Genomic DNA, 27748 nt, shown 5'->3' with positions numbered 1-27748 from the left:
GGGGAAATTCAGCCAGAGGCTGCCTACCAGACCCCAGTAACTGTGCAGCGCACCCTAAGCTGGAGACCAGAAGATGGCGACCGGAGAGTGCAGGAGCCGACAGCCGGAGGAAGAAACGTCCCTCAGAGAGAGAGAAGGAACCTGGGGCTGGACTGGCAGGCAGGAGAGGCCCCTCCCAGGCTCCCCCCACGGAGGGGAGGTGATAGAGTTAGCCCGGGAAGGTCAGAAAGTGGGCGGGAAGTTGCGGCCTAGTAGGCCCGAAAAGCCGGGGACTAAATTAGTGGAGCGCGGCCCGAAAAACGGCCGCGATCGCGATAGTGCCCCAGAGAAGCCGCGACGAACGGGGGCCAGGTGGGGGGGAGAACAGAAGAAGCGACCCCCAGAGAGAGAAAAACGGAAGGCCAGGGGGCTTCTGGGGCCAGGATACAGCAGAGAGTTAAAAGTGACTGTTGGGGCCTGAACCTACAACCTGCTGTATCAGAGGTAAGGCACTTATCAGAGGCAAGGCTCCGACACAGCAATGGAGCTGTATCAAATATGGGGGAAAGGGGGAGAGGAGGGAACGCACCCAGGCCCGGGAGGGAGGGAGACCCTAAACTAACATACTCACCCTCAGACGTCTTCAGGCGCAGCAGTAACCACCCCCTCGGCGGACTCAACACGGGAACCGTGGGACTACCGGAATTCCACTGCGGAAGCAGATTTGGGGACTGGGTGGCTGCCAGGTACCCGAGTACGCGCCCGCAGGGGGGCAACTAAAGTGGAACACGATGGAGCCACCCCTGCCGCAGGCCGAAACCTGCAGAGAAAGAAAAAATGATTAAAGAAAAAATAAAATAAAAAAGTAGCAGGATGACCTGCACAAAAAAGCAGGTCAGGTCTGCCTCCTATGGACACTAGAACAAAACTGAGCTGCCTAGTGTCTGTGGAGAGGGTATAGCCCAACGGGGAGGAGCCAACACTTTTTATGTCTAGTGTCGCCTCCTAGTGGTAGTTGGACATATACCCATGGTGCTGTGTCCCCCAATGCCATGCACGAGAAATAACTGATCAGGCATATCCCCATGCATTCTGAATGGAGAGTAATCCGTTCAGGATGCATCAGGATGTCTTCAGTTCAGTCATTTTGACTGATCAGGCAAAAGATAAAACCGTAGCATGCTACGGTTTTATCTCCGGCGAAAAAAACTGAAGACTTGCCTGAATGCCGGATCCAGCATTTTTCCCCATAGGAATGTGTTAGTGCCAGATCCGGCATTCAAAATACCGGAATGCCGGATTCGTCCTTCCGGTCTGCGCATGCGCAGACCAGTAAAAATGTGTAAAAAGATACAAGACGGATCCGTCTGTCCGCATGACAAGCGGAGAGATGGATTTGTTCTTGCAATGCATTTGTGAGACGGATCCGCATCCGGATGCGTCTCACAAATGCTTTCAGTCACATCCAGATCGGCGGATTCGGCAGGCAGTTCCAACAACGGAACTGCTTGCCGGATCACACTGCCGCAAGTGTGAAAGTAGCCTTAGTGTTTGTGTGTTTTTTTTGTTTTTTTTACTTACTATTAGCCCCCTTAGGGGCTGGAACCCTTGTCCTATTCACCCTTAGGCCCCTTTCACATGGGCGAGATTTCACTTCTATGGGCCCTTTCACTTCTATGGGGCCGTGCACATGAGCGGTGATTTTCACGCATCACTTGTGCGTTGCGTGAAAATCGCAGCATGCTCTATGTTGTGCGTTTTTCACGCAACGCAGGCCCCATAGAAGTTAATGGGGCTGCGTGAAAATCGCAAGCATCCGCAAGCAAGTGCGGATGTGGTGCGATTTTCACGCACGGTTGCTAGGATGAAAGTCTATTCACCGTGTTATTTTCCCTTATAACATGGTTATAAGAGAAAATAATAGCATTCTTTAATACAGAATGCTTAGTAGAAGGTCAATTAAGGGTTAAAGGACCTGTGCTCATCACATGGTACATCACATGATCCATCACCATGGTAATGGACCATGTGATGAGCTCAGTGACGTCCCCACAGGTCCTTTGGAGAAGGAGAGTTAATTTTTGAATTTTTTTTTTTTAACCCTAATTGGCACTGCGCCAATGTTTATTATACTGGGCTGTTGGGGGGGGGGCACTGCGCCACCAATGAAGATAACTGACCTGTTAATACAAATACAGCCGGCACCCGACCTCTATGACAGGGAGCTGCGATCCGCTGCAGTTAACCCCTCAGGTACCGCACCTGAAGGGTTAACTGCCGCTGATCGCAGCTCCCTGTCATAGAGGCCGGGTGCCGGCTATTTGATTCCGGCACCCGTCTCCTGTATTTGTATTAACAGGTCAGTTATCTTCATTGGTGGAGCAGCGACCACAGCCCCTCCCCTCCTCCTTCCCTCACTCTTCTTATTGGCGGCGGCGGCACAGGGGGGAGGGAGAGACCCCTCCACTGCGCTGCTGAGAAGAACATCGGTGGCGGGGCAGAGAACTATTATCTCCTGTGCCCCGCCGCTGTATTCAACTGCAGAGCTGCGGCGGCGGGTCTAGTTGCAAATGGCGACAAGACTAAAAAGTCTTGTCGCCATTTGTAAATTCTAAGTCGCATTGGCGACCATTTTGGTCGCCATCTGGAGCCCTGCTGTGCCAAGAGTGACATGCTGCCTCCCTCTGCTCCGCAATCTCCCCCCACTCTGTACATGCGGGGGAGGGGAGCATGCTCAGTAGACACTGCTGTATTAGATATATTGTCGGTTCCCGACCCTATGCTCTTACGTACAGTGAACTGCTGTAAGGCAATCTATAGAGCTGTTGGTTCCCAGCTTGAGACAGCAGCTGTATAGAATATGGCTGCCCCAATAAAATGAATACAAAAAATAAATATACAACACAAAAAGTTAATAAAAGTAAAACATATAAATTTAATAAATACTTTAAATCAGCAATTAAAACAAAATTGTGATATTTCCTTTAAAGGGGTATTCCCATCACATATCAATGGGGGCATATCGCTAGGATATGCCCCTATTGACTGATAGGTGCAGGTCTGAGAGGTGGGACCCGCACCTACAACAAGAACGGAGCATGGAGATCTGTGGCTTAAGGACCCCGGATTTCACGGGGTCCGTCCACCACCAAGCGCTGCTCCTATAAAAGTGAATGGGAGCGCACCCCGCACGGCCCCCGCTCCCATTCATTTCTATGGGGCAGACGGAAATAGCCGAGCCAGTGCTCGGCTATTTTCGGCGGCCCCAAAGAAATGAATGGAGAGCGGCTGCGCATGTGCAGTAGCCCCTCTGTTCATTTCACCGCTCCGTTCTCATTGTAGGTGTGGGTCCCAGAGGTGGGACCCGCACCTATCAGACAAAGGGGGCATATCCTAGCGATATGCCCCCATTGTCTGAGATGGCAAAACCCCTTTAATATTGATCACCTATCCTCAGGAGAAGTCCTCAATATGAGATCGAATGGGGTCTGATACCTGGCCTGTATAATATGAAGCACTTCAATCACCTGCAGCAAATACAAGTCCACATCGGGAGCTCAGCTTAACCCAGCACTAACAGTCTTTCAAGCTTGCAGACTTGTGTGTTCTTTTTACCTCATTATGCCAATATTGTATGTGAGTGAGCAATAGAAGTCATGCTCACAAGTCGCTGGTACAAAACCTTTTGTTTCTTTACTTCATTCCAATATAAAACTGTACATTATGAGAAACGCCAAGACAGACATTGTTCCTACCTACTCCCCGCAACGTTTCGGGAGAACACGCCTGGCATGAATAAATAAATACATTAAATGCCAATATCTACATGGAATGAAATGCTGTATTCCTCAATGGATGTCTCATTCTCTATAACACTGGAATAATTTATAGACAGCACTCCACAGCTGGAGTGCTGTCTATAAATTATTCCAGTATCTATCAGTTCCGAGAGGTGGAGCCAGGAACGCATTTAGACGCGCACCCGACATCTATTACTCTCAGATAGAGTGCCGTGGTCCCCTTGTGTCCTCTATATTCTCTATGACACGACTGCCCAATATGTAGCGCATATTGATTAACATGGTTTTGACACTGCTCGCCGTAGAGCACCCTTGCAGGTCTATAACATTCCATCAGTAAAATGTGAAACAGAAAATCATTAGTTCAGTCTAGAGATGAGTACATTTCATAAAATTCGGCAAAGAAATTAGATTCATGTACAAATCTATTCTACCCGAATCAAAAGTACTTTGAATGCCTATGAATTCCCACTGTCTTCCTGCATCCGTCCCTCTCTCTGCCTGTCTCCTTCCCAATCTCCCAATGAATATAAATTTTTGGAAAGATTTGGGTCGAATTTTGATGCTAAAGAATCAATCCGCTCATATATAATTCAGTGGCTTACATGAGCCAGGAAACTTGTTAACTGCCTTACATGGACACTAACAGGACATTAGGGGACATTTTTAAGGTCACGGTGGATACACTTAGGGTCCATTCACACGTCCGTTGTTTCTTTCCTGATCTGTTCCGTTTTTTGCTGAACAGATCTGGACCAGATCTGGACCCATTCATTTTCAAAGGGTCCAGAAAAAAATCAGACATTGAGCAGTCCGTTTTTTTCCAGGACCCATTGAAAATGAACGGAACAGATCAGGAAAGAAAAAACAGCAAAAAACGGAACAGATCAGGAAAGAAAAAACGGACGTGTGAATGGACCCTTACAAGGGAAGCTTACAAGAAAAATACTCACTCAGGCATTTTGGGATTCCAGGTTCCCACTGACTGTTGATATTGCAGATGATTGAACTGGAGCCATTGAGGACAAAGCTACTTTTACACTCGTATCCCACATTAGAATTTAATGTGTACGGGCCAACGAACCCAAACATCCTCGTTGCATGTTCCACTTGCCCTGGATCTTGACAGTTAACAGCTAGAAAAGTGTTGGGAGAAAGGCTTGAATCATACAACTGATGCAAATGCATAAAATCAGGGCTGGAGTCAACAGTAAAGCAAATAGGGAAATCCAGCGGTGGGGTTTCTACCACATAACAAATTTCTCCTCTACTCATTGTCTGGTCAATCATACACCTCTTTCCAAAGAAAGGGATCATGTAAATGGTATTCAGTTGCAAAGTGAGGATGTCCTATCCTGGTAATACTGTTTCATCATGAGAACTACATCATAGATCTAGAAACCTTAGGTAAGCAATAGACATTGACACTTTTAGGAAAAATGTCAAACGAGAGCACCAATCTCAAGACAATTACCGGTATATATCCAATAAATAATAGGGACATTTGTCAACTATATAGACCTCCATGTTGTTCTAAATTAACATGGCAATGTATGATAACATGCTTAAGTGGAAAAGATTGTTTGAGCTTTTTTCTTCCTCATTTTTCATGACAGTCACATTTTATGACATTCTAGACTTAGGATTCCCAAATAAAATATCATGAAATGCCATGAAGAATGAGGAAGAAAAAAAGGTCAAACATAACCTTGATATTAGGCAATATGGAGGTATATATAGTTCACACACATCCCTATTATTTATTGGATACATACCGGTAATTGTCTTTGAGAGTGTACAGAACGTTGCACCTGTACTTCCAGTAAGTAGAGTATATGTTACGTAATTTTTTTTATCTTCATACTCACTTGCATTCCGACACTGCCCCGACATGCCAGCAGTAAAATGCATTGGGAGGACTCCTGAGCTCACACACAAAATGGAGAGGCGTTAAAGAAGAGTCCTCTTAATGCATTTTACTTCTGGTTTGTGGGAGCACAGTGTCAGAATGAAAGTGAGTAGGAAGATAGAAAATGACATAACCGGACTCGGCATCACTTACACCATACACCGATTACTCTAGTTTCGGGGCTGTGACATTCCCTTTAAAGGGAATCTGTCACCAGATACATCATTATAAATCCATCTTACATGTAAGACGCTCGCTTGACATGCTTGCTAATCTAATTTTGATAGGTGGCCTCTTTGTTGAGAAATCGGCTTTATTTTATGCTAATTCGCCCCTGGGTACAACCAGGGAGTGCTGTCGCTCCCGAGGCTCCGCTCCTTTTGATTCCTGGCAGCGGCGCCACCATTTTGAGCGACATGGACAGTCAGTAAAGATGTATTCACACCCGAACCTAGTATTGCGGCAGCGCGTTTGGCAGGGTGTGGGCTGAAGGCGCTGCCATGAGACTTCAGGGACAGGGAGTGAAGATTTACTCACACCTGGCCCTATAAAAGTGGAATAGGACCAAGCCCATTACATCGTACTGACAAGCACGCTTCTCACATATGAGATGGATTCATAATCTTGTATCTAGTAACAGATTCCCTAATCCCTTCAGAGTCAAATTTTCACTTGATATTTTTAATGTTACTGTTGTAAACGGACATTTCTTTGTTAACTAATTTGACAAAAGATTTTAGCCGTAAACCCCAATTTCCCTTGACTGGTGGCATTGTTGGCATGCTGCCACAGAAGACTCACAATAAGGCCTCTTGCGCATGACTGTCCGTATTGTGGTTCGTAATTATGGATCTGCAAAATATGGACACCTTCCATGTGATCTGCACTTTTCTCCCATCACTACAAATAACTATTCTTGTCTGCAATATGGACAAGAAAAGGACATGTTCTACAATTTGCAGAATGGACACATGGACGCGGACAGCACACAGATGGCATCCGTTTATTTTATTTTTTTGAAGACCCATAAAATTAATGGGTCCATGTGCAATCTACAAAAAATGCGGATCGGACATGGATACAAAATACAGTTCTGTGCATGAGGCCTAAAAACTGTTTAATTCTCAAATACAGCATAGAAGTGACCAAAAAAAAACCTGTCTTCCACATTTTCACAAAGACTTGCCATAAATAAGCCAGGCAAATCCCACCACCCCTATCCCCAAATAAAAATGGCAAATACATGGTTTTATATGCCTTTACATTATAGAGATCTCCTTGGAGTGTGAAATGATGGCTCTCCATTGAAGATTCCAGGAGAACAATTTAGCACAAGGTGAAGTACCGTGGCTCTGTACATATTTCATTTTTGTACAAAGGCTGGATTCACATCACGTTTTTGCCATCCATCTAAAATACGTATATGTTAACGGATGTCTCCGACAGACGTCACACAGTGACCTCTGTTCATCATAGAGTTTTACTGTGAAAAAAGTATCGTTTTTTTAACCGGACTCTGCAGGATGGAAAAGCGTGGTGTAAAACGGATGGCAAAAAGTGATGTGAACCCACCCTAAGATTCCCCATGACGTGTCCATAGGCAACCATGCCCCCAGTCTTTTTTACGGTATGGGGTAATGCAGTCTCACACTATAGTTTGCTTCTTTTTTAGAACATGAATCTGAGGACGTATCCCACCTCATGCCATTGGATGCTCCACAAATATTAATTACATCTTGTGGGACATAGAAGCCTCTGCTTTGTTTTATAGATCAGCATTTCACTAACCGCAGCGAATGAATTTAGAAATTAACAAAAATGTAACTCAATAAAAGGATCAGTATGCCCAAAACAGATTTTAAAGAGCAGAAGCAAAAAAATAGGAGAGAAGGAAAAAAAATAAAAAAAATAATGAGAAACAGAATTCTCACCTTTGCAATTTGGTGGGGCGGTACTCCATGTTCCATCACTAGTGCATGATGCAGTAGATTCACCATCGATATGTAAACCTTTATTGCATGTAAAAGTCACCGCATCTAAGTAAGTGTATTCGTCCTTCATGGGGTTATACGTTCCATCAACTGGGCTCTCTGGTGGTGCGCAGATAGCAGCTGTAAACAAAAGAAAAGTATGTCTAATCACTATCTTCATTTGGTATTTAATAAAAATACTCCGATATTTTGACAAGGCAAATTTTTTCCACTAGAAAAATCGGTTTCTGGCATGGTTTTGTATTCAGAATGCCGTGGGTCCACCGATTGCTTTAGCCCTAATCAATTTCTGATGGAGCGTCAGTGGCGCTCTAATCATTCTCTACGGAAGCGCTGTGCTCAGCTATCTCTGGCACTCACATAGAGAACAAATGAAGTGGCATTGCATATACACAACCTGCCTCTCCGTCAGAACGAGGGAACGGGACCCCTCTTCTCATGATTAGTGAGGGTCCTAGCAGTCAGACCACCAGCAATCAGCTAAAAGGAGATTTTTTGTGAAACTCACCTGTAAAATCTTTTTCTCGTCTTTTCCATTGGGGGACACAGACCATGGGTATAGCTTAGGCCATTACTAGGAGGAGACACTATGCAAATAATAAAAAACAGCTCCTCCTCGACTGGCTATACCCCCATGCTCCAACAGGAGGACCTCAGTGCGTGCAAAAGCAGTAGGGGAAGGAGATCAGAAACCAAATATTAAAGAAAAGCAGAACCAAGGAACACTGCCATCGGGCCGTTAACCATAAGGTCCCACTAGAATAGAACCAACCCCTCCTGCAACAGACAAGAATGGGTGGGAGCTTTGTCCCCCGATGGAAAAGACGAGAAAAAGATTTTACAGTTGAGTTTCACAAAAAAAATCTCCTTTTCTCGCCCATTCCATTGGGGGACACAGACCATGGGACGTCCTAGAGCAGTCCATAGGGTGGGAAGACCAGCACCTCCAGAGGGAAAATGTCCAAAGGTTAAACAGGAACCACAGCCTGCAATACCTTGCGCCCTAGGGCAGCATCAGCCGACGCCAAAGAGTGCAGCTGGTAGAACTTTGTAAAAAGGTATGTAAGGACGACCAGGAGGCCGCCTTACAAAGTTGTGATGTAGAGGCTCGATTGCGCCTAGCCCCAGGAGGCCCCCGCTGGGGGAAGCCTACCCCGGGAGCGATAGGCCATGGCAATAGTCGACCAAATCCACCGAGCCACAGTGACCTACGAGGCCCCTTGGGAACCACAAAAAGGGAGTCAGAGCGGCGAAATGGGGCAGTAAGCTACAGGTACACCCTAAAGCACGGACAACATCCAGAGAATGGAGAGCGCGCTCCTTGGGGTTCGCCGGAGCGGGGCAAAAGGATGGCAGGACTATGTCCTCATTAAAGTGGAAGGCAGAAACCACCTTGGCCAAAAAGGAAGGGAAAGGGCGCAGTACCACCTTGTCCTTGTGGAAGACCAAAAAGGGCTCTTTAGAGGAAAGGGCGGCCAGCTCCGATAGATGTGATGGCCACAAAAAAGACCACCTTCCAGGTGAGAAAGCTCAGGGAAATATTCCTCAGGGGCTCAAAAGGAGCCGCCTGGAGAGAAGATAGAACCAGGTTCAGATCCCAGGGGGGCAGAGGAGGGACATACAGAGGGACCGAATGCACCACCCCCCTGCAGGAAGGTCCTTACCGGACCTAGCAGAGCCAGAGAGCGCCGAAAGAAAATGGCCAGAGCGGAGACCTGACCCTTCAGAGAGATCAGGGACACTCCCATCTCAAGACCCGACTGGAGAAAGGAAAGGACCACCGGAACGGAGAAATGAAGGGGAAAAACGCCTATCTTCTCACAAAAGGCCTTCCAGGTACGATAGTATATCTGGGAGGAAGCTGGTTTCCTGGCTTTGATCATGGTCTTCACGACAGAGTCCGAGAAGCCCCTCTTCTTCAAGATGGTGGTCTCAACAGCCACGCCGTTAAACAAAGTAGTTGTAAATTCTGGTGGAAGAGAGGTCTTTGAGACAGCAGGTCCTCCCTGAGAGGAAGAGGCCACGGAACGTCCGCCAGCATCCGAGTGACCTCCGAGAACCAGGCGCGGCGAGGTCAATCGGGAGCGATGAGGATGGTCGGGATTCCTTCTGCCGCGACCCTGCGAAGAACCTTTGGGGGTAGAGGCAGTGGTGGGAAGACACAGAGGAGTGCGAAGTCCTGCCACGGAGACACCAGAGCGTCCACCCCGTACGCCTCCGGATCCCGATCTCGGGCCAGGAACGTGGGAACCATGTTGTTGAGCCTGGACGCCATCAAGTCCACGTGCGGGCGGCCCCAACGGTGACAGACGTCCTTGAAAACATCCGGATGCAGAGACCACTCTCCCGTTCCACCCTGTTGCGGCTGAGAAAGTCCGCCGTCCAGTCTTCGACCCCTGGGATGTACACTGCAGACCATATTGGAACGTGAGCCTCCGCCCACTGGAGGATCCTCTTCACCTCCTGCATCACCGGCCGGCTGCGGGTTCCACCCTGATGATTGATGTAGGCCACGGCTGTGGCATTGTCTGACTGGATCCTTACCGGGAGACCCGTTAGGAGGGGGGTCCAATTAGACAGAGAGGAAAATTGCTCTGAGCTCCAATATGTTGATCGGAAGGCGGGCTTCCACTTCTGACCACACCCCCTGAACCATCCGAGCCCGGAGAACGCCGCCCCAACCCAGGAGACTGGTATCGGTGGTGACGACTGTCCAGGAGATTGGGAGGAAGGAATTCCCCGAAGTCAGATTCTGAGGGGACAGCCACCACGGGAGGTTCATGCGAACCCGAGGAGGAAGGCGAATCCGAGAGTCCAGACCCTTCAATGTCCTGTCCCAGAAAGACAGGATAGCCTGCTGCAGAGGCAGAGTGTGAAACTGGGCAAGGCGGACTGCCATGAAGGAGGCCACTATAAGCCCCAGAACTTGCATGCACTCCCGGATGGAGAGACACGGGGAATGCAGATGGCGAGACACAGACTCCCGTATCCGTGAGAACTTGCAATCCGGTAGGAATACCCGGGCTGCAGTAGTGTCCATAATCATCCCCAGGAAGGTCACCCTCTGGGAAGGTTGGAGAGAGGACTTCGGGAAGTTGATCAGCCAGCCGAACTGTTGCAGAGTCTGAACAGTGATCCTGACGCTGTCTTCGGCCTGGGGACGAGAGGGAGTCTTTATCAGAATGTCGTCCAGGTAGGTAAGCAGAGATATGCCCCTGGTACGGAGAAGCGCCATGATCGGCGCCAAGATCTTTGTATACCCGCGGGGCCGTCGCCAGCCCAAAGGGAAGGGCGGCAAACTGGTAATGACGGTCGCCAATGGCGAAGCGCAGGAACCTGTGGTGCGATTCTGCGATAGGGACATGCAGATAGGCGTCCCGGATGTCCACCGACGCGAGGAACTCCCCTGGAAGAAGAGAAGCAATAACTGAGTGGAGGGTTTCCATCCGGAACCTCCGCACCCGCAGGGACTTGTTTAACAGCTTCAGGTCCAGGACCGGACGCACTGATCCCTCCTTCTTTGAGGAAAGAAACGTTCCAAGGTCTGGAAAATTCTATCTTGTAACCGGAAGTTACAATTTCCAGGGCCCAGGCGTCTTATACGCGAGCCCTCCAGACATGCTGAAAGGAAAGCAAGCGGTGGGGGCGCCCCTTCAGGCTGAGGACTTCTTGGGAACCGCGGGGCGGGCAGAACTCCCCTGGAACTGTGCCTGCGGGCACCAGGAAGGTTGAGGCTTAAAGGAAGGCTTCTTGCGGGAGTCCTGAGAGCCGCCGGAGGAGGGGGCTGTCGCAGACCTGGAGGAGGAGAAGCGCCGAAAGGACTGGTTTCTAGAGCCAGAGGGGCAAGCTCTGAAGGCGCGCTTGGATCTAGATTGGGGCAGGTGTGTACTCTTACCCCCCGTAGCGTCAGAGATTAGCACCGAAGAGCCTGGAGCCCGCAAAGGGGAGGTTAGTGAGGGAGCGCTTCGAGGAAGAGTCGGCGTCCCAGACCTTCAACCAGACCTCCCTGCACCGCGTGACCGAGAGGGCCGAAATCCGCGCAAAGAGAGTGCTGACGTCCAATGAGGCCTCACAGAGGAATGTTGTCGCCTGGGACATCTGGAGGATGAAGTTTAGGGTGTCTGCAGAGGCATCCTGCTCCGCGAGGTCCTGATGATGGCGCTGCAACCACACCGAAAGTGCCCTGGCTACCCAGGTCGAGGCGAACGCGGGCCGCAGACCTGTGCCCGCCAGAGAGAATATGGCTTTGGAAAGAGCGTCCAAACGCCTGTCAATGTTGTCCTGTAGGGAGGACCCGTCCAGGATTGGTATTGCCGTATTCTTAGCTAATCTGGCCACCGGCGGGTCGACCTTAGGAGGAGAAGACCACTGCTGCACGTTATCTGCCGGGAAAGGATAAAGAGTATCCATACGCCTCATAGCAGAAAAACGGTGATTAGGGCGTTCCCAAGCCTTAGAAAGGACCTTGGCAAACTCGCCATGAATGGGGAATGTGACTGCCTACGGTTTTCTGGAATGGAAGAGGGGGAATTCCTGGCTACTAGTAGGAGGTGGTTCCCCCTGGATGTCAAAGGTGTCACGTACCGCCGTGACCAAGTCTGCCACCATGGTGGAGAGCTTAGGTGAGGGTTCCGGCTCAGTGTCCTCGTCCGAGCCGGACCTTTCCCCTTCAGACCTGTAATCCCTGCGAGAGGGAGAGGCTGAACACGCCTCCAGGCGAGGGGGGGGGGAAGCAGAGTCATCCGAGGAGGGATGCTGCTGCGTACGCTGCCTCTTAATGGTCGAGCGTCCTCTGTGGGGGGCACCGGGAGGTGGAGCGGTGCTAACCACAGGCGGTGGATCAGTGGCCGCCATGCGTTCCATAAAGGCCATGGCCTCGCGCGAGACTTGGGCCAAGTCCACGGCCGCCCTAGCTATGGCAGAGGGGGAAGAGGAGGTGGATGATCCTGTCCCGAGGCAAGGCAAGAGTCACAGGAGCCTGTAACAGATAGTGGCAAGCAGCAGACCTTACAGGATCCCAGTGGGACCTGAAGTGTAGCTTTAGATTTTTGGGGGGCCCCAGGTCTTGGCATGATGGCGGCAATCCCGGAGTCAGGGTCTCCTACAGCTTTGCGGAACACTGTCTGTCCTACCGTGACCTGTGAGGAGCTGGAGTAGCATTCAAGCGTAGAGAGGCGCTGAGGCAAAGCGGAAGCGCCGGGACTGACGCAATAGGCTCCGCCCCCCAGTCACGTCACAGATCGCGCAAAAAAAACCTTTTTCCGCGCGGGAACTATGAAAAAAGGCAGACCCCCAGCTCCGAAAATGGTGCCCACCGCCAGAATGCAGGGAACAAGAAGGAATCCCTCCTCCCTCTCAACCAGCCGGCCCTCCCAGATACACAGGAAACCCCTAAAGAACCGAGTCACAGTGTAAGCATGGGGTGGGAGGGGGAGCTTGCAGGAGAGCCGAAGTACTTATCTGAGACCTGCAGTCTTCACCCTTTGTACCGGACCAGCAGGGGGTCACCTCTTCAGTCATCTGGCACAAGGAGTGGCAGTGCACTGGATAGAGGGCACGACTAGGTGACCCCGGATCTGGTAGGCCACCGGAGCTGCAGGTCGAGCCCGGTTCCACTTATCTTCTGGGGGGGAAGGGAGGTAGCCGGGGATGGCCATTCAACCCCGGCGCTCGCTCCACTGAGAGACCAGGGACGCACCATGCGACCCTGCGTCCTCTATTTAGAAAAAAACAAACAGGAGAAGAAAAAAACTACAGGGACAACCCTGCAGGAGTGTCACCTCCTTATCAGACACGAAGCTAAAACTGAGGTCCTCCTGTTGGAGCATGGGGGTATAGCCAGTGGAGGAGGAGCCGTTTTTTATTATTTGCATAGTGTGTCCTCCTAGTAATGGCCTAAGCTATACCCATGGTCTGTGTCCCCCAATGTAATGGGCGAGAAATATTAATTATCTTGTGGACAGGGGACAACTTAAAAACTTGGCACAACCCTTTTAACACTGTAGGGACAATGCATCATTACACAGCGCCCACTGAAATCAACGATAAACTAAGATATGTGCAGTACAAGCTGGGTCATTAAAGTATAACTGTCGCATATATTTTTTTTTTGGAGTATTGGATTGTGGTGAATAATATCTCCTTGGTGACCCCATTTCAACTTTTCACTGTGTGTTCAATTACCCCTTAATTCCACAGTTTTGTTCCCTGTACTGCCTACTTTTACCTGTGCTTAAAATAGGGTTGCTAGGCATGGTCCATCTATCTGTTGAAGGAGGGAGGACGCAGAAGCAGGCTGCGTGCAAGGTCAGATTACTGACAGCCAGGGACTAAGTAAATTATTAAAGCCAGGTCCTCCCCAGCAGCTGATAACAGTGCCTGGGCTGTGTGCACTTCACCCTGTCCCTGCGCTTGGCAGACGCCCCCTCACTTAGCAGAGCTGGAGAATGCAGAGTTGAAGCAGCGCAGACCAGGGAAGGGAGATCTGCCATCTGCTCAGTGTATAAATGAAAGCAACATGTGGTAAGAGGACCCCTTTGTGCTGCAGGAGATTAACCCTTTGGGGGGGGGAGGGCTCTGGTTACTGACACTTTTGGGGGGCTTTGTTACTGGCTAGTGAGGGCAGGCGGAATTAGCCTCAGGGTGAGGGCAGTGGCGGCCATCTTAACTGAATAGTGAAATTGCAGTTTTATGCAGACTGGTTGCTGAGGGCTGAATCTTATTAAATATGGGGTAAGTCAGTCTAATAGTAACGGATTCCGGAATATCATGCTATTAGTAACTACATACCGTATTTTTCGCCCTATAAGACGTACCAGCCCATAAGACGCACCTAGGTTTTTGGGGAGGAAAAAAAATATTTTTAACCAAAAGGTGTGCTTTTGGTGGGTTTGAAGTTATGGGGGGGATCTGTGGATGACGGACACAGTTATGGGGGGGATCTGTGGATGACGGACACAGTTATGGGGGGGGGGGATCTGTGGATGACGGACACAGTTATGGGGGGGGGGGATCTGTGGATGACGGACACAGTTATGGGGGGGGGATCTGTGGATGACGGACACAGTTATGGGGGGGGGGGGATCTGTGGATGACGGACACAGTTATGGGGGGGGATCTGTGGATGACGGACACAGTTATGGGGGGGGGATCTGTGGATGACGGACACAGTTATGGGGGGATCTGTGGATGACGGACACAGTTATGGGGGGGATCTGTGGATGACGGACACTTATGGGGGGGGATCTGTGGATGACGGACACTTATGGGGGATCTGTAGATGACGGACACTGTTATGGGGGGATCTGTGGATGACGGACACTGTTATGGGGGGATCTGTGGATGACGGACACTGTTATGGGGGGATCTGTGGATGACGGACACTGTTATGGGGGGATCTGTGGATGACGGACACTGTTATGGGGGGGATCTGTGGATGACGGACACAGTTATGGGGGGGATCTGTGGATGACGGACACAGTTATGGGGGGGGATCTGTGGATGACGGACACAGTTATGGGGGGGGATCTGTGGATGACGGACACAGTTATGGGGGGGGATCTGTGGATGACGGACACAGTTATGGGGGGGGGATCTGTGGATGACGGACACAGTTATGGGGGGGGGATCTGTGGATGACGGACACAGTTATGGGGGGGGATCTGTGGATGACGGACACAGTTATGGGGGGGGATCTGTGGATGACGGACACTTATGGGGGGGATCTGTGGATGACGGACACTTATGGGGGGGATCTGTGGATGACGGACACTTATGGGGGGGATCTGTGGATGACGGACACTTATGGGGGGGATCTGTGGATGACGGACACTTATGGGGGGGATCTGTGGATGACGGACACTTATGGGGGATCTGTAGATGACGGACACTTATGGGGGATCTGTGGATGACGGACACTGTTATGGGGGGGATCTGTGGATGACGGACACTGTTATGGGGGGATCTGTGGATGACGGACACTGTTATGGGGGGATCTGTGGATGACGGACACTGTTATGGGGGGATCTGTGGATGACGGACACTTATGAGGGATCTGTGGATGACGGACACTGTTATGGGGGGGATCTGTGGATGACGGACACTGTTATGGGGGGGATCTGTGGATGACGGACACTGTTATGGGGGGGATCTGTGGATGACGGACACTGTTATGGGGGGGATCTGTGGATGACGGACACTGTTATGGGGGGGCTCTGTGGATGACGGACACTGTTATGGGGGGGATCTGTGGATGACGGACACTGTTATGGGGGGGATCTGTGGATGACGGACACTGTTATGGGGGGATCTGTGGATGACGGACACTGTTATTGAGGGATCTGTGACGGACACCGTTATGGTGGGGGGGGGGGGGGGTTGTGGCTTGCACTGTTACAGGGGGGGGGGGGGGATCTGTGGCTGGCACTGTTACAGGGGGGGGGGGGGGATCTGTGGATGGCACTTTTATATATGTGCTATCCACAGACCCCCCCAGCCCATAACAGTGCCATCCACAGACCCCCCCCAGCCCATAACAGTGCCATCCACAGACCCCCCCAGCCCATAACTGTGCCATCCACAGATGTCCCCCATAAAAATGTCATCCATAGATCCCCGCCGCTCCAGTATACTAATATAAAATGTCTTATTCAATTAATAGTTATTAAACATGTCCCCTCACTCCTAATAGTACCTTACATCCTAACAGCTTCTGTAGAATGCCGGCAGGCAGGCCGGCGCGTCCATCAGTGACGTCACTTGCCTGCGCCGCCTGCTTCATTCATAAAGTAGGCGGCGCAGGCACGTGACATCAGGGAGTTACGATGCCGCCCGCCCGGCCTGCCTGCATTCTACTAAAGCGGTTAGGATGTAAGGTACTATTAGGAGTTGGGGGGCATGTTTAATAACTATTAATTGATTAAGACATTTTATATTAGTATACCGGAGCGGCGGGGATATACTACACTGACTGCACCGCCCCCGCCGCTATTGCCGGCCCCCAGCTCCTCCTCCCAGTCCCTCCCCGATCGCTCGTACATCGCAGCTTGCGATGTAAAACTGACAGCATTCGCCCCATAAGACGCAGGGGCATTTTCCCCCCATTTTGGGGGGAGAAAAAGTGCGTCTTATGGGGTGAAAAATACGGTATATGAAAATTGAAATTAGGGTCTAAGTGTGACAGTTATCCTTTAAGAGCACGTGTAGTGTGGGCCTGACTGGTGAAGTGATCCCCAGTGGCTGATGAGGCAGTTTAGAGAGAAGTGATAACATGCTACAGAAACCTCTCAGACAATTTGAGTTTTTTTAAATGTTGACATATGGATGTGTTTTTTTATACATCAGTCAACCCTTTAACACATATATTTAGGCAGACTGCCAACTTCTAGATGACATATAGACCAATCAGTCATAACATTATAACCGGCTGCTTGATACTGTGCAGCTCACCCTTCTACGGTCATAAAAACTATGACCCAGTATGGACTTCCCACAAGACATCTTAAGTTGTCCCATTGCATCTGGTACCAAGATACTAGCAGCAAATCCTTTAAATCCTGTAAGTTGCGAGGTGGGACCTCCATGGATCGGATGTATGATACTCCAAATCAGCACACTGAACTCTTCCCGTCATGTTCCTAGCAATTCCTGAACAACCTATGCAATCTGACAGGGCATATAATCCTGCTGAAAGAGTTCACTGCAATTAGGAAATACTGGTACCATGAAGAGGTGTACCTGTCCTGCAACAATGTTTAGGTAGGGGGGGGGGGGGGGGGGGTACCAGTCAAAGTAAAATCCACATTGATACTAGGAGCCAAGCTTTCCCACAGCAACACAATGCCTCTTGCCTTCTTCCCATAGTGCATCCTGGTGCCATCACTTCCGTAAGTGAGCGACACACACACCTGACCATCCATGTGATGCAAAAGAAAATTTGATTCTAAAGAGATGCCCACCTTTTTCATTGCTCCACGGTCCAATTCTGATACTCCAGTGTCCATTACATGCACTTTCGGTAGTGGACAGGAGTCAGCATGGGCATTTGGACAGGTCTGCGGCTATGCAGTGAGCTGGGAGGCATGCCTCTCATAGCCAGCACTGACTTTTTCAGCAATTTGCGCTATAGCAGTTCTTTTGTGAGATCAGAGAGAACTGTTTAAACCTTTGATCCCTAAAAGCATCAATGAAGCTTTGGACACCCACGACCCTGTCAGCAGTTCATCTTTAGTCCTTCCTTCGACCACTTTTGGTAGATCTTAAAAAATGCATACCTTGAACTTCCCACAAGACCTGCAGTTTTGGAGATGCTCTGACCAGTCCTTCAGATCCTTACACTACACATCCTTACATATTTCCCATCCCTTCATAGCTGCCAGTGTCAGGCAATCAATGTGATCGCCTTCAGCGTCAGTGGTTTTAATGTTAAGCTTGATCATCGGATTTCCTTACAATAAAATTCATTTCACTGCTTAGATTACCTTCACATGCAGGGAGAACATTGCTCCATGTTCCATCTGCTTGGCAATCTCGATAATTTCTTCTGCTTAACGTTTGATAACTAAAGATACAAGAACAAACACAGCAAGTAAGATTTGTCAGGGGAAGAAAGTTCAGACATTTTCTTTCATAAAACGAACAGTAACTACAGGAAAGCCGCACACGAGTGCGGATGAACGCACATAAGATCCACACAAATTTCAGGGCGGATTTATGTGAATTTCTGGAGCATGTCCACATCAAAATCCACAATTTCTTTTTTGTGGATATTGCTGACGATTATATGTGGTTTTGCCGCATCTCTCACCCTTCCATTGAAAAAGGTGAAATCTACAGCTAAAACCTAAATGACATGCTGCAGATTGGGAAATACGCAATGCTGGTCAATTTCCGCATGGAAACAATCTGCGAAGTGTACATGAGATTTGTGTAATCTCATACACTTTGCTGGTACTGAACTACACTGCGGTTTTTCTGCATCGGATTCCGCAATGCGTGCAGGTGGCCAAAAGATCTTTTATCGAGTGAAGAAGCAAATAGATGCAACTAAATGAAATATGCTCATGTATTTAAACCCCTTCAGGACTGAGCCACTTTCACCTTAAATCCAAGGCCGATTTCTGCAAATCTGACGTGTCACATTTTGTGGTAACTTTGGAAAGCGTTTTCTTATCCAAGGCATTCGGAGATTGTTTTCTCGAGTCGTGACACTTTGTACTTCATGCTACTTTCACACCTGCGTTAGGTGCGGATCCGTCTGGTATCTGCACAGACGGATCCGCACCTATAATGCAAACGCTTAGATCCGTTCAGAACGGATCCGTTTGCATTACCATGAACAAAAAAAAAAAAAAATATCATTTTTTTTTTTTGTTCATGATAATGCAAACGGATCCGTTTTGACTTTACATTGAAAGTCAATGGGGGACGGATCCGTTTGAAAATTGAGCCATACTGTGTCAACTTCAAACGGATCCGTCCCCATTGACTTACATTGTAAGTCTGGACGGATCCGTTTGCCTCCGCACGGCCAGGCGGACACCCGAACGCTGCAAGCAGCGTTCAGGTGTCAGTCTGCTGAGCGGAGCGGAGGACAAACGGAGCCAGACTGAAGCATTCTGAGCGGATCCGCATCCACTCAGAATGCATTAGGGCTGGACGGATCCGTTCGGGGCCGCTTGTGAGAGCCTTCAAACGGAACTCACAAGCGGAGCCCCGAACGCTAGTGTGAAAGTAGCCTAAGGCTACTTTCACACCTGCATACGGTGCGGATCCGTCTTGTATCTGCACAGACGGATCTGCACCGATAATGCAAACGCTTGTATCCGTTCAGAACGGATCTGTTTGCATTATTCTTAAAAAAAAAAGTCTAAGTCAAAACGGATCCGTCCTGACTTACATTGAAAGTCAATGGGGGACGGATCAGTTTTCAATTGCACCATATTGTGTCAGTGAAAACGGATCCGTCCCCATTGACTTACATTGTAAGTCAGGACGGATCCGTTTGGCTCCGCATCGTCAGGCGGACATCAAAACGCTGCAAGCTGCGTTTTGATGTCAGCCTATAGGAGGCGGAACGGAGCCAAACTGATGCATTCTGAGCGGATCCTTATCCATTCAGAATGCATTGGGATTGAACTGATCCGTTTTGGGCCGCTTGTGAGAGCCCTAAAACGGATCTCACAAGCGGACCCAGAAATGCCAGTGTGAAAGTAGCCTAAGGGCTCATGCACACGACCGTGCCGTTTTTTGCAATCCACAAAAAACGGATGCCGCCGTGTGCCTTCCGCAATTTGCGAAACGGAATAGGAGGCCCATTATAGAGATGCCTATTCTTGTCCGCAAAACAGACAAGAATAGGACATGTCAATTTTTGCGGGGTCACGGAAGGGAGCAACGGATGCGGACAGCACACAGAGTGCTGTCCGCATCTTTTGCTGACCCATTGAAATGAATGGTTCCGTATACGAATGTATACGGAATCAAAATACGGTGCGTATACGGAACGCAAAATACTGTCGTGTGCATGAGCCCTTAACACTTACAGCCTGCTTGCCTGTGAGACCCAGGGGTTTGGGTACAAGCTTACATGGAAGGCAGCACAATACCTATGAAAGGCATCAGGCTGCCTTCCCAGGCATCGGGCTCCAGTCGCTGCAGCGCCGGAACCAGACAAGAATATCGCACGTGCTGCGGTCAGTGTTGACCGCGGCATAGTGAGGGTTAATGCACCAGCATCATTGTTTTCACCAATGCCGATACATTTAACAGGGGCCCGGCTATCAGTGACTGCCAGACCCCTGCCGCTGATCGGGCGGGCTGTAGCTGTACAGCACTGGGATTTAAGTCACAGTTCCCACGGGTTAAATACAAAATAAAGAACAGTTAGAACAGGATGAAAAAAACATTTATTACATTTTGTTCTCAAGGTAGCCTTTTATCTACTGTACATGAAAAGTCCCCACTTCCCAAACAGTTAATTTTTTACTCCCTGCATGAAAATTTTTTTCATTTATTGTGCACACAACCGTATGAGGGTTTGTTGTGGGAGAAGTTGTACTTTCTAATGACACTTTTTAATATTCTTTATGATGTGGGAAGCGGGAGGAATAGAAAACAAGCCCACAATTCTGCCACTGCTTTATGGGTTACATTTTTACAGCATTCACTGGTTGGTAAAAAAATGACATAAAATCTTTATTCATGGTTCAGTACGATGCCAAATTTATGACATTTTTCTTATGCTTTAAAGGGGTTGTGCAGGCCATACATATTGATGGCCTATCGTCAGGATGGGTCATCAAAATCTGATCGGCGGGGATCCGACAACCTCAGCGATCAGCTGTTTGAAGAGGAAGTGACGCTCCATGCGAGTGCTGCTTCCTCTTCACTACACTATGCATCGTCTTCTGTGGAACGGTGGCATAGTGTTCAAGTCGATGGAGAGAGTACTTGTCATTACATTGCACCGCCGAAACTTCCGAGACAGTATAATGAAGAGCAAGCAGTGCTGCCTCCTCTTCAGACAGCTGATAAGTGGGGGTGCCGGGTGTTGGATCCCCGCCTATCAGATATTGATGACCCATCCTGACGATAGGTCATCAATATGTATTGCCTGCACAGCCCCTTTAATATTTAACATAAATACTTTCAAAAAGTAAATATTTTCTTTACATCACAAGATTCTGACACCAATTCTGAATATTTAATATACAGGGCTGTGTATGTGCTCTCTTTGTGAGTGACCTGTAGTTTTTATTCCTATCATATGGATTATGTATGACTTCTTGAGCATAACTGTTTGATTTTAATTTTTTTTTAAATATATTTAGTATTAAGCAAATCCTAGATCATAGATCCGAAAGTCGATTTGTTCTAAAAGTTTGATTTAAAGAGGACCTGTCACCTTTCCTGACATTCCTGTTTTAATAGCTTCATGCATTTCCCATGTAATAACAATCCTGTAATTCTTATGGCTCTATGTTGTGTGATTCCTCTATTATTTCTACTAGAAGTTATGAATGAATTGCTATTAGCCTTCAGTAAGGGTACAGAGGAGTGGTAACCAGTTGGGTCTGTGTACCTGCACAGACTCACTCTATCCAGTCAGTGCTGCCATTTTCAGTCTGTGCAGGTACACCCCCCAACTGGTTACATCCCTCTGTACCCTTACTGAAGGCCAATAGAAATTCATTCCTGACATCTAGTGCAAATAATAAAGGAACGGCACAACATAGAGCCACAAGAATAGATGCTCCAGAATTGTTATTACGTTAGGAATGCATGTAACTATTAAAATAGGCATGTCAGGAGTGGTGAAAGGTCCTCTTTAACGCTGAACGGAGACCTGTTTTCGTACAGCATTAACCCCTTAAGGACCAGCGCCGTACATGTACAGCTGAGGGTAGGTGCAGGTGCTGCACCCGCCCGATCAGCGGCACAGCCCGGCAGTCATTGACAGCCAGGTCCTTGTTGCATACGCCGGCATCGGTGAAGACACAGATGCTGGCGTATTAACCCCTTATATGGTGCAGTCAAAGCTGACCGCGGCATGCAGAGGGTACGCATGCCCTTTGCATCTCCATCGGGTCCCCGCTTTGCAGTGGCGGGGACCCGATGACAGAGAAGGCTGCCCGATGCCTTCCATAGGGATCAGGGCTTGCCTTCTGCAGAAGCCTGTGAGATGCAGCCCCTTAGGCTGGGTCTCACAGGCAGGAAAGAAAAAATAAGAAGAGAGATATATTTGGTACTGCCGCGTCCATAACGACCGGTTCTATAAAAATATCAAGATTCACCCCCTTAACTGAAGGCCGTAGAATAAAATAAAAGCTGTGCTAAAACAACCATTTTTTGTCACCTTACATCACAAAGTGTAAAACCAAGCTATCAAAAAGGCGTATGCCCTCCAAAATAGTACCAATTAAACAGTCACCTTATCCGACAGAAAAGGAGCCCCCTACATAAAATAGGCCAAGAAAAAAAAAAAAAAAAAAAACACTATGGCTCTCAGAATAGGGAGACACTAAAACGAGATTTTTATTTATGTTTCAAAAATGCTTTTATTGTGTATAACTTAAATAAAATAAAAAAGTATACATATTAGGTGTCGCCATGTCGGTAACGACCTGCTGTATAAATATCACATGATCTAACCCCCCCCCCCCCCCCCCCCCCCGTGCATTTAGCCTAGGTGCCTGCTCAATGATTTGAGCAGGCACCAGGTTCCGATCACCGCCCGCCGGTGATCAGAACTATACATGACGTACCGGTACGTCATGGGTCCCTAAGGGGTTAAAATTATCCCAGTGAAATCTGCCTTCCAAAAATTAAATATGGCGTTCCTTTCCTTCTGTACCCTGCCCATGTGCCTGTACAGCATTTTACAACCACATATGGGCTGTTTCTGTCAACTACAGAATCAGAGTAATAAATATTGAGTTTTGTTTGGCTGTTAACCCTTGCTTTGTTACTGGAAAAAATTGAAAATCTGCCAAAAAAGTGAAATTCTGAAGTTTCATCTACATTTTCCTTTAATTCTTGTGGAACACCTAAAGGGTTAACAGTTTGTCAAATCAGTTTTGATTACCTTGAGGGGTGTAGTTTCTAAAATTGTGTCATTTATGGGTGGTTTCTCCTATGTAAGCCCCACAAAGTGACTTAAGACCTGAACTGGTCCTTAAAAATTTGGTTGGTTTTGGAAATGGTCTTAAAAATTTTAAGATTTGCTTCTAATCTTCTAAACCTTCTAACGTCAAAAAAAACAAAAAAAAAGAAAATGTAAATTTACAAAATGATCCAAACATGAATTAGACATATGGGAAATGTAAAGTAATAACTATCTTAGGAGGTATCACTTTCTGCTTTAAATGCAGAGAAATAGAAATTTGCTATTTTTTCCAAATTTTTGGTAAATTATTAATATTTTTTTAATAAATAAAAATGAAATATTTTTACTCAAATTTACCACTGTCATGAAGTACAATATGTGACGAGAAAATCTCAGAATGGCTTGGATAAGTAAAAGCGTTTTAAAGTTATCACCACATAAAGTGACATGTCAGATTTGCAAAAAATGGCCTGGTCCTTAAGGTGAAAAAAGGCAGGGTCATGAAGGGGTTAAAATGTATTACATCTGTGGAGGCAGAACAAGCCTGTTCCAAACACGACTTCGGATCCTGAATTTTAAGGCCTCCTTCACACGGGCGTCGTGTGTGAGGGCAGGATACGATGCGGGTACGTTGCGGGAAAATGCGCAATTTTTCTGCACGAGTGCAAAGCGTTTTAATGCGTTTTGCACGCACGTGAGAAAAATCAGCATGTTTGGTTCCCAGAACCGAACTTCTTCACAGAAGTTCGGGTTTGGTGTTCTGTAGATTTTATTATTTTCCTTTATAACATGGTTATAAGGGAAAACAATAGCATTCTTAATATAGAATGCTAAGTAAATTAGGGATGGAGGGGTTAAATAAATTATAATTATTAAACTGACCTGGGAGGAAAAGGACCTTTGGTGACATCACTGCGCCCATCGCATGGTAATGTACCATGTGATGGACCATGTGATGAGCGCAGTGACGTCACCAAAGTTCCTTTTCCTCCCAGGTCAAAGAAGAAGAAAGACGACGAGCCGGGCAGCGCGAGCAAGTGGATGAGGAGAGTTAAATTATTTTTTTTTTTTAACCCTTCCATCCCTAATTTACTTAGCATTCTGTATTAAGAATGCTATTATTTTCTCTTATAACCATGTTATAAGGGAAAATAATAAAGATCAGGTCCCCATCCCGATAGTCACCTAGCAACCACTTGCTTGCAATTTTCACGTAGCCCCATTCACTTCTATGGGGCCTGCGTTGCGTGAAAAACGCACAATATAGAGCTTGCTGCGATTTTCACGCAACGCACAAGTGCACAGCCTCATTGAAGTTAATGGGTCCGGATTCAGTGCGGGTGCAATGCATTCACCTCACGCATTGAACCCGTGCGGAAAACTCGCCCGTGTGAAAGGGGCCTAAGCGATTTCAAACATGTAGAAACGAATACCGAACTCATTCACCGAAGTCTCACGCAACTTCGACTGAAACAAATTTTGCAATACATTTTAATGGAGGCAGGTCTCTGTACAGCATTAAAACAAAGTGTTTGAACGAATCGACTCTATTCGCTCAAGCCTAATTATAGTGCTTGCCATACACCAGATAAATACTTCTAATTTAATAGTCGAGACATTTTCAGACATGGCAATACTTTTTAGGTTTATTCTTTTACAGTTTATTTGTAAAAAAAAAAAAAAAAAAAGGTGATTTTAACCCTTTCCTGATAAGAAAAAGAAAACCCAAAAACGGAAAATTGTGTTAACTTCCTGATTTCCCGGAGCCATTTAAGTTTTTCATTTTTCCGTTCACAACAAGTTGTACTTTCTAATACCACCATTTAATGTCCCATTAAATGTGGGAAAAAATTCCAAATAGGGTGGAATTTTGAAACAAAATATAAACAATTCCGCCACTGGTCGGTTTGGGCAGACTTCCGGACCACTGGGCACACCACTTTGAAGCGGTGAATGGAAGCTCGTACAGCCGTGCTCAATCTTCATGGGGAGGTGCCTGGCAGGGTAAGCAGCCTTTTGGTGCGCAATGGGCTTTAGTTTTTGAAACTTTTGATATGTCATAGGGACACATCAAAAGTGTTGATTGGCGGGGGTCCCATTTCTGAGGAGTCAGAAGCGCTCAGCCAAGCACCGTTTCTCCTTGCTGCAGAGAGCAGTAGAAGACTTACTAGGAGACCGTCTTCAGTATTGCGCTTAGCAGTTATCAACCCTATGACATATCAAAAGTTTCTAAAAATTGTAGTTACTCTTTAATGTTGGTCAGGGTGCTGGCCTGGGGTTTCTAAGCCCCTGGATGGGGTCTGCAGTGAATGATTATAGCCAAGTGCTAAAGTACAGGGAAGATACACTATATCAGACTGTACTTTATCACTTGGCTATAATAGCTTGCTGTGCATTCACTCCAGACCCCTCCCAGGGGATTATTGATCTTATCCTGGAGAGAGAGGGAGCAATGTTATTTACATGGGACCGTACGTTGGAGGGGCTAGAGAGAGGGGGTGACGTTATTTACATGGGACTGTATGTTGGAGGCACTAGAGGGAGGGGGTGATGTTATTTACATGGGACTGTATGTTGGAGGCACTAGAGGGAGGGGGTGATGTTATTTACATGGGATTGTATGTTGGAGGGCCTGGAGGGAGGGCAGTGATGTTATTTACTTTGGACAGTATATTGGAGAAGATGATTGGGGGGGGAGGGAGATAAGTTATTTAGACTAGTAATGGTTCCACTGCATAAATACCAACCTCTTAGGGCACATTCACACCACCGCTATTTATTTCTGCTGTTTTGCTCCATTACATGAGCAGAACAACAAAAATTAACAGAAGTGCTGGATCGGACACAAAACTGACATGAATGGAGCTGAACAGACTACTCGACTATGATGAAGTCCATTCAGTTTCTGTTACCAAACAAAAAATTCCTGCATTTAAGCCTTTTTTTGTAAAGTCTTTTTGACAGAATATGTTACAGAAGCCCTGAACGGAGCCTCCAATGCAGATGTTAACAAGCCCTTAACATGTAGGCCTGTATATTAGCTATTTAAATTACTGCAACTTTCACACTCCTCCATGGCTAAAAATACTCCTAAAAAAAAAAAAAAAGTATTTTTACTATTCTGGAAAAATAGTGCAACCTCTGTGGGTTACATCGTAATCAGTTATGTACCAGCAAACACAATGAAAGCCTGTAAAAAAAAAAAAAAAAAATTACTCTGTATGCATTCCGTTTCCGTATGTCCGTTCCTCTAAAAAAATAGAACATGTCCTATTCTTGTCCGTTTTGCGGATGCAATACAGATGTCACACGGATGTAAATTTTTTTTTGCATATCTGTGTTTTGCGGTATGCAAAATACAGTCGTGTGCATGAGTTCTAATTCACAAAAATACTTTAAAATCAGAAGAGTCGATATATACTCAACAAGCAGCAGAAAATGTAGCCTGTACACAGAAAGCTGGTTAGGTAATTGTGAAAGTACTAATATAACGATAAGCAAACATTGGACAAATTTTTTTTTCAAATGAGTAGTCTAGCAGAGTCCGTATGCAAATGAAATATACTCTGCAGAAAACTGTAAGCCCACTTATCAGCTCTTTAATTCCTCCAACTCGCTTTCCTTTCACTAAATTCTGTCAATACTGAGAGGCCGAAGTGGACTGCCAGCTCACTCAAGGAATAATAACAAGCTACCATAAAAGTCTATGCAGAGGGAAGGGGAGGAGAAGAGAGCTGCAGAGTGAGAAACAAGCAGAGAGCCATACACAAAGGGCTGATGCAATCAATTTAAAATCCTCTCTCACCTCAAGTGCTTTACTCACTTCAATACTATTCAATAGTTCCTTATACTTGTCCTATACTGTCCTGGTACTGCTGCTGCTCCCGAATTAGTGAGAGAGAAAGAGCGTTAAGGTCCTTTTACACAGACCGATAATAAGGCTAATCATTAAGGATGACTGTTTATATAAACACTTGTTCATTGAGTGACGATGTCTTCTGCGGGCACCGAAAATCATAATTTCTGTGCAGCAGATTGTGTACCCACGAATAGGGATCGACCGATTATCGAATTTACCGATATTATCGGCCGATATTCAGGATTTTCTAAGTTATCAGTATCGGCATCTAACCTTGCCGATAGCGAACATGAATCGCGCTGCTGTCAGCGTGATCCATGTTCCCTCAGCAGCACAGGGGAGAAGGAGGCAGTGTCTCCCTCCCCCTGTGGGGCTGCTACCAATGAGAGGAGAGAGGAAAAGAGGAGGGGAGGGGCTGTGGCCAATGCGCCACCAATGAAGTTAACTCACTCATTCAAATTCAACAGGAGGCGGGTGCTGGCTGCAGAATCATACAGCCGCACCCGACCTCTATGACATGTAGCTGCGATCCGCGGCAGTTAACCCCTGTCGCACATCGTAGCTACCTCTCATAGGTCGGGTGCGGCTGTATTTGAATTAATGGGC

General features: G+C 47.4%; 1 protein-coding gene across 2 annotated transcripts in view; it reads right to left on the bottom strand.

The window, feature by feature from the left end:
• Window positions 1-27748, bottom strand: part of LOC120995071 (complement decay-accelerating factor-like) — a 172584-nt gene that overhangs the window by 89920 nt on the left and 54916 nt on the right. For both annotated transcript variants that reach the window (XM_040424054.1, XM_040424055.1), the window contains exons 6-8: window positions 18158-18237; window positions 7620-7799; window positions 4733-4915 (exon numbers count right to left, since the gene is read on the bottom strand). In XM_040424054.1, the coding sequence (XP_040279988.1) occupies window positions 4733-4915; window positions 7620-7799; window positions 18158-18237 (443 nt within the window). The remainder of the gene's footprint in view (window positions 1-4732; window positions 4916-7619; window positions 7800-18157; window positions 18238-27748) is intronic.

This window comes from Bufo bufo, chromosome 3 (assembly GCF_905171765.1).
Source record: "Bufo bufo chromosome 3, aBufBuf1.1, whole genome shotgun sequence".
NCBI lineage: Eukaryota > Metazoa > Chordata > Amphibia > Anura > Bufonidae > Bufo > Bufo bufo.
The sequence above is the reverse complement of the archived record's forward strand: the minus strand, read 5'-3'. Positions and strand labels throughout refer to the sequence as shown.